This window comes from Petaurus breviceps, unplaced genomic scaffold (genome assembly GCF_028583685.1).
Source record: "Petaurus breviceps papuanus isolate PSGF00001 unplaced genomic scaffold, PetGlider_PUasm1.0 140, whole genome shotgun sequence".
NCBI lineage: Eukaryota > Metazoa > Chordata > Mammalia > Diprotodontia > Petauridae > Petaurus > Petaurus breviceps.
The window spans coordinates 61,172-73,667 of NW_027185698.1; the positions used below are offsets into that span (position 1 = coordinate 61,172).

General features: G+C 35.4%; 1 protein-coding gene across 5 annotated transcripts in view; it reads right to left on the reverse strand.

The window, feature by feature from the left end:
* Positions 1 to 12,496, reverse strand: part of N4BP2 (NEDD4 binding protein 2) — an 83,228-nt gene that overhangs the window by 23,809 nt on the left and 46,923 nt on the right. For 4 of the 5 annotated variants that reach the window (XM_069068106.1, XM_069068099.1, XM_069068115.1 and 1 more), the window contains 4 exons: positions 4,710 to 7,081; positions 3,511 to 3,596; positions 1,822 to 1,867; positions 75 to 271 (listed from right to left, as the gene is read on the reverse strand). In XM_069068106.1, the coding sequence (XP_068924207.1) occupies positions 75 to 271; positions 1,822 to 1,867; positions 3,511 to 3,596; positions 4,710 to 7,081 (2,701 nt within the window). The remainder of the gene's footprint in view (positions 1 to 74; positions 272 to 1,821; positions 1,868 to 3,510; positions 3,597 to 4,709; positions 7,082 to 12,496) is intronic. The other variant, XM_069068131.1, reaches the window with a different exon arrangement.

Here is a 12,496-nt window from a genome sequence, read left to right on the forward strand (position 1 = left end):
CCACACACCTATCAAAAAATCTACTTGTAATCTGAGATAATGGCTTAAATCAGAATTCTAATTGACATTCATACCATATCATGTTTTTCCTGTAAGGCGATCTCTTCTGACATTATTTCTCTGAGTGAAACTTTTTTAGTCTGAGTATTCCAATGATCCATGAAGAGTGGCATTTCTGATGAATTTTGACACTTCGGCAGCTTTTTGCCTGTTTTTTGAGATGATTTTTGTTCAGCAGTATCAGTATTGGAATGCCCAACAACAGAAGTATCTTCAAAAGCAACAAAATAGTTTGATTTTTCTCAAAATTCAAGCATAAGTTAGGAAAAGACACAAAGAGCAGTTAACAAAGAGTGCAATTCCAGCTTAATTTTCAGACTATGCTCTGCAAATATAAGAACATATCCATAAAAATGTGTATCTGCTTTGGAATGGAATGCAGGACTGATTTCTATCACAAATACTAACAGTCCTATTATTACAAATAAAGTTATAATTAACGGCTTCTACTAACAGTTACTAAGCCCTCTTTAACACCCTACTTATTTGAAGAAATATAGAATTTCAGTAAAAGGAACAAATATGAATATCCCCTAAAAATTCACTGTAACCGAATACTGCTCATGCCCTCCCACTGAAAACCCACCTCCCCTTCCTTGGATCCTCTTCAGTGAGAAGTGATCACTATCTCCTTTTCATAAAATACCATACCATGTCATAACTTTCATAAACATTCACATTCAACTTTATGTTCCATTTATTTGTGTTCATGTCTTATTCTCCCCTCCTAGAATGTGAGAAGAGGGCTCACGTCTTCATCCAATTCAATTTACAACAAAAATCTATTTAGGACCTACTATGTGAAAACACTGTCCTAAATATTGGGGCCAAAGAACAAAAGAGTTCCTGCCCACAAGAAACTTATTTTTGTGGGGAGGGGAAGAAGGGATGGATTCAATATTATACATAGATTAGTAAATATGATATAATTTCATGAGGGAAACAACACCAACAACAGGGGAGTTTAAAAAACAAACTAGAGCTCCAGCCCCAGAGTCGGGAGACCCGGGATCGGCTCCGGGCTCAGATACTTAACACCCACACAAAACTGGCCGTGCAACCTTGAGAAAGTTACTTAACCCTGATTGCTTTCAAAAAAAAAAAAAAAAAACCTAATGTTTTAGATACCTAAGCTTGAAATGCAGCCAGGAGCAAAAATGGGGGGAAAAAAGGCACATTCTAAACAAAAGGGAAGAGATTAGGAAAGCTTCCAAAGAAGAGGATGGAATGAACAACCGGCAGATCATGAAGTCACAGAAGTCAATCCAGGGTTTGTTCATTAGTGCTACAGATTTCTTGAAACTAAACCAGGCTCAAGAAGTGTTAAGGTTACCTTCTGGTAGGATCTATAAACTGTTTCTTTAATTTCTTCTCAGTGAGCACATTAAATGATAACATTTATATCCATGACACTTCTCAACTAAAGACTTGCATTATTTATTATAAGTTTGATGTTATTTTAATCTTGATATCTTTTCTGTCAAGTGGTAAACCTAATTACTATCAAGGTAAAAATAGAATTTTAATAACAGAAGTGTTTAAGTGTCTTTTCTAGGAACATGAAAATGTTACTCACCATTATTCAAGATGGCTAGTTTTAAATTCTTCTAAAAATATTTTGACTTTAATGTTTCTGAAAAATCCCCAAGTAGTAATTATTGCAAAAGTGAAATATTGTTTAAAATAAGACAAGCAATGTTTCTATCTTTTTACTCATAAGAGAACTGCAATTTAGGGACTTTTCAGATAAAAGTGTTTTACCTCTAGTAACAAGAACATGAGATACTTCATCTTGTCTTTGTCGCTCCTAAAGAAAATTTGAGGATGAAAGAAAACATTAATGAAAATAAATATAGTTTTTTTTTCTCATGTAATCTCTAATATTAAACTCTGGATAAACAAAGCTTTGTTCATTTAAGAAGTAATCTTATAAAGGGAGAAAAATGGGCATTTTAAAAAAATCTATACAAATAACTATATAAATGATAAATGACCTTAAGAATAATTAAAATTCGGGGCGGCCAGGTAGCACAGCGAGTAAGAGCACCAGCTCCAGTGTTGAGAAGACCTGGAAATCGAATCCTGGGCTCAGACACTTAGCACCCACCCAGAAACACCTGGCCATGTAACCTTGAGCAAATTACTTAACCCCAATTGCTTAGGGGCGGCCAGGTGGCTCATCGAGTTAAGAGCACTGGCTCCAGTGTCAGGATGACCTGGATCAAATCCAGGCTCAGATACTCAGAACCACACCCAGAAATAACTGGCCATGTAACCTTGAGCAAGTTACTTTAAAAAAAAAAAAGAATAATTAAAATTCCAAAGACATTCTATTCACATAGTTATTCTGGTGAATTTCAAAGAATTATACTTCAAAATTCAATTATGAATTACCGTTGTGAATTTTAATATCAAGTAACAAAAGGCTCCTTTTTTAAATTAAAAAAAAAATTAGTTGTGCACCTAAATTGTTAAATCAAGTTCATCTACTAATGCACTGTTGGTGGAGTTGTGAACTGATTCAACCATTCTGGAGAGCAATTTGGAACTATGTCCAAAGGGCTATAAATAAGTGCATACCCTTTGACCCAGAAATACCACTTCTAGGGTTGTATCCCAAGGAGATCATAGAAGTGGAAGGAAGACCTGTATGTACAAAAATGTTTATAGCAGCTCTTTTTGTGGTGGCAAAGAACTGGAAATTAAGGGGATGCCCATCAATTGGGGAATGGCTAAACAAGTTGTGGTATACGAATGTAATAGAATACTACTGTGCTATAAGAAATGAAATATTTACCTGGAGAGACTTATACAAACTGATGCTGAATGAGAAGAGGAGAACTAGGAGAAATTTGCACACAATTACAAACACAACGTATGTGTGACGACCAACTTTGATAGACTGGGCTCTTCTTAGCAATGTGAGGTTATAAAACAACTTCAAAAGACTCATTATGGAAAGAGATGTCTACATTCAGAGAAAGAACTACAGAGTTAGAATGCAGATTGAAGCAAACTACCTGCTCTTTCTTTTTCTTGTTTGGTTTTGTCTCCTCTTTCCCATTATTCATTCCATAGGCTATAATCCTTCTTTACAACCTGACTAATGTTTAATGTTAAAGAATCTGCCACCATGGGGGGTGGGAAGGAGGGGAGGAGAATTTGAAACTCAAGGGATTTCAGAACTGAATTCTTGTAAACTAAAAGTAAACAAATTAATAAAGACCAAAAAAAAAAAAAGTTCATGTTCAAAGGTATTAACTGCTCAGTGTATTGTTACAGGAGAAAAAACAATCCCTAAAAGACTCACCAGCAGAATGTAGATTTATCTCTGAAAAATTAATAAGCACATATTCCTTCATGCTTTACAATGTGTCATTTTATAAAAATGCACAGAAAGAGTCAAAATAGATACAAAATTAACATTTTATAAGAAAGAGGCCTACCAACCATAATAGATTCTTTCCATTTCTCATGAATCACTTTAGCCAGATTCAGATCTATATGAACGACACAATCCTCAACTGTTAGAGACCCTTTTGGAGGGAAAAAAAAAAAAGAAAATATACTAATTATTTTTCTATTTTTAAAAATGTCAAAGCAGTAATGAGTCAGTGACTGCTGTCTGTGAATCATAAGCTTAGTGTAAACCATAAAGCTACTCACGATATTATTAAAAGCTATTGGTTTTCCTATGTGCTAAAAGAGTTGCTATATTTTTTGTTAATATTTATACAATTTCCCTTACTTTCCCATTTATTCCCTAGTGCTTTTTAATTAAGTTTTATTGTAAATCTAAGCAAAACTTTCCAATTTCATCCTTTGCTGTTGGTCCATAACATAGAGTGCCTTTAAAAGTACCGGCCCTGGAGCCAACACTCAAGGACCTGAGTACAAATCCAGCCTTGGACACTTCAAACAAACAAACAAACAAACAAACAAATACAACTAGCCCTGTGAGCCTGGGCAAGTTACTTAACCCCAACTGCCCTCCAAAAAAAAAAAGAAAAAGAAAAAAATTCCACCCAACCTAATAGTATAAGTACCTCAAAGGACAACAACAAAAAGCTCTGCACCAGATTAAGTCAAATGAAAATAATAATCAGAAAAAGAATTGTTGATCTATTGTCCATAACTGACATGAAATGCACAAATATATTATCAATGTGTACATACATATATATGTATATAATATGCATATTATATACATATATAATATGTATATTATATACATATATATATATATATATGAAATTGTATATATTCTGCAAACGTGGGTTGGCATCATCTTTGAAACTTGATGTGTTAGAGAACTGCCTAGTACACTGAGGTTAAATTGTCTTGGACCACAAAATCAATGTGTCAGAAGCAGGAGTTTAACTCAGGTGTTCCTAATTCTGGGGTCAGCTCTTTCTATCTACTAGGTCACAACGCCTCTCCAATTATTTCAAAGTTCTACCAAATTACCAAATTTTTTTCCCCACAAATATACAAGGAATTAAAAAATAATATTAACAATATCACACTAGAATTAAATAAGTAACCTTTCTATTTCTAAAACAAGAATAGTCTTAAAATATTTCCATAGTTTAACAAAAAAAAACCTCCCACATCTCTAAGTATACATACACCTGAAATTTATTTCTTACCTGAATCAATGCCAACAGGCCCAAATAATTCACTGAGCTGGAAGGCCAATTCAGGAGGCAATGCCAACTCCAAACAGTCTATATTCATAGGTTTAGGTTTCGTTGGAGTGGAATTCAAAATCTCAGCTTTCTCTACTTCACAGTGAGGTACTTTACTTTCCTCATTAATCCCTCCTGGCAAATTAGCTGGTGATTTGGCACGTACGATTTTTTCCATTTCTGGCTTATCCTCATTAATATATCCCTCTGCAGGCACCTGAAATTTCTTATCACCTTTTATAAGAGTTTCATTTTTCTTTCCTTCAAAATATTCAATAATGCCAGTTTCTTCATTTAAAGTATCAGACGGAATTTTGAAAGTATCAGGCAAAACCTGTAAAGAACATGAACCAAATTCTGTGGCTAAAGATTCCCCATCTATTTCATTCATATTTTTAAAGTTTATATCATTTACGGTATTTTTTGAAATATCTAAAACTGACTTTTCGATATGTGAGTCAGAAAGTTTTGTCTGATTGCTGCTAGAAGGCACTTCATTGGTGTGTCTTACTTCTCTGACAATACTGGATAAAATACTTGTAACTAATTCTGATTTTTCAGTATTTATATCTTTTATGTCTGCTTTTCCAATGTTTTTACTTTCTTCATCACAGCTAAGCTGTGTATCAACATGATCCATCCCATTTCCATGGCCATTTTTTGGTATACTGGAACTGGAAGTCCCTCCATGGCTGATAATCTCCTTCAAATATGCACTTACATCAAACTGCTCGATTGGTGTATCATCATCCGATTCAGGTAAACTTTCCTCCTCATTCTCTTCACATAATTTTGTTTCGGAATCCAACAAAAGACTCGTTGCCCAAATAATGTCTTTGTTGCACCGCTCATACAAGTCTTTCAGTGCTTCAGATGAAAAAGAGCCAAAAATCTTACAAAGAGTATTTAGATTTTCAGATTCGTCAGCATTAGTAAGTTCACTTTCTTCTACATATGTACTTTTATCATACATTACCCTATATGGAATTATTTCTTGAATATCTGATTTGATATTAACATTAAAATCTTTCGGCTTAAATCCATCTAATTTTCCTGTTAATACTCTGATCGAATCAGAAATGCTAATTTTCTTTTTTTCTATTTTCCACAAAAGAGCAAAATCTCGTGGTTCAGTTTGTGAGCATTTGTCTACATCTAGGAAAGATAATTCGTCAGGCCTCCCTTCTGAAAACTCAGGTGCAACTTTTGATTCCACTACCTGGGACCGAGTGGGATCACTGCAGGTAAAAGTGAAAGACAGTTGGCGTTCGTGATTTTTCTCACTGGTAGGCTCACAGGATAAAATTTCAGGTTTTTCCTGAGTTGAGCTTTTCTGGTCTTCATGATTTGCCAAGACCCCATAAAACACATCTGCTATTTTTAAAGATGTTTCATTCATACTCTGATAATTTTCAGATTCTAGATGAGCTTCATTTAAATCTGTTTTTGGCATTCTTGATCTGTGCTCTCTCTGAGCTAAGGAATCTGATAAAGGCCAATCTTCATTATCAAGTATTTCTGATACATTTTTTTCACCATCTTTAAATGCATTGTGGTCATTGCAACTGCTTAAGGATTCTGGAGCCTCATTACATTGTACATTCTTGATATGCTCTCCACTTTCTTCTGAGGGTTCTTGTTGCTGGACATAAGCTATATCTATGTGCATATCACTGTCTATTTCCATGCATGATTCAAGAGTATTGCACTCTCTATTACATTGAACAGATAAGGTTTTTTCAGTTTTTTTATTCCTCTTGATTCTCTGACCCATTGTTTTCTCCACTGGCCAGTCACCAAAAAAATTTAATTCATGCTTTGGAGATTTTTCTGAAATTGAATTGCTTTGTGTCATCAACTGTTTTTCATTTATTACTTCTGGTTCAGCAGATATTTCACTATATACATAGTTTTCACTTTGGACTTCAATTTTCTTTGGAAGTCTATTGGAGTCTTGATTTCCTTCACTAAAAGAAGTATTCATCATGATATTCTCTTCAGATCTGGAAGTATTTATTTTAATATTTTGCCCTTCAGTAGGTATATCTACATTTTCTTCCTCTGCATCATTTTCATCTAATATTTCTTCATTTTCAGAATTTGCTAATTCACATTCTCCAGATTCCAGAATGGCACTTTTCTGAAAATAAGGTTCAATGGCACTTACTTCTTGTTTTCCTTTTTCTAAATCTACTACAGGAAAACACTTCATATTCTCTTGAAATGAAGAAATATTGGTCCCCAACTTATGTTTTTCTTCACTTATCTCAGAATGCTTCAAAGATGAGGAAAGATCATTTTCTTTCAAACAAGTATCATCTGAGTCTTTCGGGCTGAAAAACAATAAAAATGAGTATTTTAACCCCTTAAAAGGAATTTCTCATTTAGTTAAATAAAATATTTTATTAAGGGTTATTTTGTATAAGGCATAATGCTAGACCCAATAAACATAAAGAAGGTGGAAAAGAGAGAAGGAAGAAATAGCCCCTGTCCTAGAGGTGAATAATTATATCCTACCTCAAGAGATAAAACACAGACAAAAACGACTAAATAAGAGAGCAGGCATTAAAAATTGAGGGTAATCAGGGAAGCCTTTGTGAAGGATGTGTCACCTGATTATGTCTTATAAAAGTTTGACAAATCAAAATAAGAATGGGTTGTATTCCATACATAGTAGACAGCTGGTGTAAACTCATCACAGAAAAATAAATTAAATGTTTGATTAAGAAGTCTACCAAATCTGCAACACCATATATAAAGGAGAGTGATATGAAATAGCAAGAGAAAATAGGTAAGATTCAGACTGTGGAAGGCTTTAAATGTTGGCTGAGGAGTTGGTCTTTTATAAGAATAATCACATACATAATAAGAGCAAACTTAAGGATTTAGGAAGGATCAGGCAGAATTTTTTCAAATGATATTTACAGTATACCACATTTTTGTCACATGATTTAAAGGTATAGGGAACACAAGATGATACCATGCATGTTTGACCTTAAAAAACTATTTGATTTGGTAAAACTTTAAAGGTTCTCCTCAAAGTGTCTCCAACACAAATTTAAAATCATATCATTTGAAAAGATTCTATACAGTTTGAAAGATATTACCTATTTAATGATCACTAATTATAAAACAAAGTATAAAATGGAAGATAAATGCGTGCTAAAGCTATTTGCCACCATGATGAAACATGACCAGTCCAGCACAGAATTTAAAGGGAAAATTTTTAAATGGAAAACAATGTTGTGATCCTATGCACATCACTTAACCTTTAGTTGCCAGTTTTATCATCTGTAAAATAATGGGGTTGGACTTGATGGCTCTCAAAATGCACTTCCAACTCCTGATTTATGAAAACTACTTGTTCATATGCATTGGTCCCTTATCTATTAGAAAATGAGTATGAACACGATGAATAGAAAGACCTGAAATAAAATCCACATTCAGATATTTACTGGCTGTGTAACCCCAGGCAAGTTTCTTTAACCTCTGTCTCCCTCAGTTCACTCATATGTAAAATGAGAATAATAGAATTTATCTCCCAGGGCTGTGAGGACCAAATGAGATATTTGCAAAGCATTCTGTAAACCCTAAAAGTGCTTGTGCTTGCTCTCCCTCTCTCTTTACACACACACGTCCCAGCTATTATTATAAATGCTAGCTATTCAAATGGTCCTTGGTTATTAATTTCTTATAAAATTTAGTTTTCAGAAATACTTAATAAAATTTTGTCCAGTCAACAGTTTCTCTTATTCTGGCTGCATTAGTTTTGCTTGTGCAAAATCTTTTTAATTTGTATTTAATGAAATTTACTTTTCTAAGCTCACTTATACTCTACTGGGTTAAAAATATAACTAAGACAGAAAGAGATGGGTTGCAATTTATGTCACTAGGAGGGGTTTCCACAATAATGAAAACATATTAGATTCCTAACACACATCACACTTTTGTCTTTTGTAAAACAATGTTCTGAATCTGGCCGCTTCCTGCTTTTTTAATGCTTTACACCTCTTTCAACTATGCTGGCATAGGGGCTGTTCCTCACAAATTCCTGTCTCCATGCCCCTGCACTGGCTGCCCTCATGCCTGGAATGCTGCCTCTCTTCAACAACCTTTGGCTTCCTTTTAAAAAAACAGGTCAAACAGCGCCTCCTACAGGAAGGCTTTCTTGGTCTCTGCCCCTCTCCCAGCTAGCTCCACCCCACCTTCAAGAGCTTTCTGCTTCAAAGTGGTTTTCATCAACTAAACATATCTTAGCCTTTATAATTCTCTAATAGAAAAGGGGTCAATACATATGAACAAGTAGTTTTCATAAAGCTGGAACTGGAAGTGCCCTTTGAGAGCCATCAAGTCCAATCCCATTATTTTACAGATGATTAAACTGGCAACTAAAGGTTACGTGACATGCACAGGATCACACAGTGTTTGTGCCAGGAGTAGAGCATAGTTTTTTCTTATTCCCTGTCACAGCAATTGTTGTGTCTTCTATCGTCCAGATTACTGAAGACAGACAAGTTTAATGACTTCCTCATATTAAAGGATTTAGGAACAGTGCAAATGGATATCTGCCAGGTGAAAACTCCATGGTTAGATGACTGCATCCAAATTTATACCTTCCCTTTCAAGCAGCAAGAATTTATTAAGTGCCTACTATGTATTTGCCAAGGTGCTAGGGATACAAATACAAAAAATGAAACAATTCTTATAAGAAGATTACATTTTAATGAGGGAAACAAAGTATATATAAGTGTATGGAAAATAAACACTAACTAGCTAAATATGGGGTAGTTTGGAAGGGGTGTTATTAGCAATTGAGGGGCTCAGTAAAGGTTTTGTGCAGAAGATGGTACTTAAGGCTACCAATAGCTCATGGGTCCCTTACCATTCCATGGCCATACATTTTTGCCATCACAGGGTGGCACAAGTAAAACACTTTTCCGAAAGGGGTCAGACAAGATCATTTACAAGAAAGGAAAAGAACAGATGTTACCATAGTCAATGTTCAAAATACAGGCCTGTTGAGTTGCCTTCTGTCACTAATTTTAGAAGATTTAACTTTGTGGGGAAACTTTTCTTATATTTTTTTCTTGTTCTTACAATTGAAATTACAATTGAAATTGAAAAAGAACATTTCTTCTGTTTTGAGGTAGTAAGAAGAATGAGTTAAGCTGATCAACAACCACACGTGCCCTCACCTTGCTGGAGGCCCCAACGCCCATTTTTGTAACAAGAATATTATTTTGGTGATACTGAATGGCTACAAAAGTCAACAAAGTTGCCCAAGGATTATATTATGATGTCTCTCAAAAAACAATGGAGAAATACATGGACACATGGACCAGATCAAACTACCAATTGAAAAGCATGTCAAATATGGCATCCTAATGTGAAATTGAGAAAAAAGACAGGCAGTCTTTGTGCTGCACTATATCCACGTACTATCAAGAGACCTAGAGAAAGATCCACACAAAGATCCACACAGCATATTAAGTAGACACTTAGCAGAGGACTTGCAGTGGCACTCATAAATACAATACTCCTAGACAAAGTACTCATACCCAAAGATCCATTCAAGTATAAAATAAGTGGAAAACTGCCTGAAGAAGAAAGGCAGTAGAAGTAGGGGGATCAACTACAAATCACTGAATAGTAGAGGTAAAAAGTGGTAAGGGCCTAAACTAAATTAGTAGTAGTCTGAATGGAAAGACAATTGGGAATAGCAACTGACTAAATGGAAGGGGGGGAGGGTAGGGGGAGAGGCAGGGAGAAGGAAGGAAAGAATCAAAGACGAATTCAAGGGACCTTGGGCAAGTCACTTAACCCCATTTGCTTTGCCTTTCCCCCTCAAAATAAAAAGGAATACAAGATTACCAACTTAGATGACTATAAGTTTTTCCCTCAACAAAAGGGGAAAGTATTGAAAGGACAGATTTGGTGGCAAGGACATTTAAAAAAAAAAAGTTACATTTTGACCATGTTGCGTTTCATTTGAGGTACTAATATCAGGTATCTAGCAGACAGCTGGTGACAGGGGCTTGGAGTTCATAGATAGTCATCATAAAGAGATGATTACTGAAACCATTGGAAAAAATGAGATCACTAAAAGAGAGACTAGAGACAAAAGTGGATTAAGATAGCATAAAGGGTCATACATAGTTAGGGGGCAACTGATCAATGAGACAAAGCATTGATCCAACTAGGTAGAAGTAGAAAAGGAGAAAGCAATATGATAAGGGAGTCTCCAAGAAGATGGTGTGGTCAATAGTATCATAAACAGCTTAAGGAAGAGAGTTGAGTTGGGGTGGCTAGGTGGCACAGTGAATAGAGCACCAGTCCTGGAGTCAGGAGGACCTGAGTTAAAATCCGGCTTCCAACACTTGACACACACTCACTAGCTGTGTGACCTTGGGCAAGTCACTTAACCCCAAATGCCCTGCCCTCTCCCCTCCAAAAAGTGAGAAAAAAAAAAGTTAAGTCCTAAAAGAAAAACAGGCCTAACTCCAGATATTGTTGGTAAATTAGACAGAACAAGTGTAAGCAGAGTGATGGGGGTGAAAATTGAGTGGGTTGTAAGGAAGTGACAGAGTAGTTCACCAAGTTTAGCACTGAAAAGTAGGAAAGATATTTGAAGATACCTTGAAAGGAAAACAGGATTAAGTAGAAATTTTAAAAGGATAGAGGAAGCATACGCTTGCAGGCAATTCCACAACAAACATTTATTAAGCATCTGCTATGTAGCAGGGATTGTGCTAGGCACTGGGGATATGAAGAAAAATATTAAATAGTCCCTCTCCCCAAGAAGCTTTCATTCAATCAGGGAACTTCATGTATAGATATTACAAAATACACACAAGGTAAATGGCAAAATCGGGAAGACCTCATTAAGGAGTAAGGAGGTCCTTGAACTGAGTGCTGAAGGAAGCTAGGGATTCTTAGAGGCATGGATGAGGAGAGTGTGCATTCTAGGCAATGGAAAACAGCCAGGCAGTAGAGACATTAAAGATTGCTGTGAAGGCAGGGGAGGGAATTCAGGAAATTAGTTCCTGGAAGAACACAGGATCAAAGACATAAGTAGAGATGGAAAGAAGAGGGCTTGTAATATGATATTCCAGAGGGCAAAGGAGCTGAGATTAAAACCAAGAGTCACCTACCCAGCAAAACTGAGTAACATGTTTCAGGGGAAAATATGGTGATTCAATGGAATAGTGGAATTTCAAGCATTCTTGATGAAAAAACCAGAGTTGAATAGAAAATCTAACAAGAAGCAAGAGAAGGATGAGAAGGTAAACAGGGGAAAAAAAAAAATCAAAGTTGAACTATTAACATTCCTACATGGAAAAACAATAATTGTAATTGATGAAACTTTTGTCAGTATAAAAATAGTTGAAAGGAAGAGAAATATATATGTCTATATATGAGGGTATATGGGCATATGAATACATATGTGAATATGTGTATATATGTTTACAGGTATACATAGATAGAGGGCACAGGACCAATTTAATTTAATATGAAGGGATGATACTTAAAAGGTGAAATTAAGAGGTGAGAAAGGAATATAATGAGAGGAGATGGGGCAAGACAGAATGGGGTAAACTATGTCATATAGAAGAGGCAAGGGAAAATGGTTACAATGGAGGGGAAGAATAGGAAGGCAAAAGGGAATGAGTCAACCTTATTCTCATTGAATTTGGCTTGGGGAGGGAATGAAATACACACTAAATAGGGTGAGATACCCTATTTAGTGT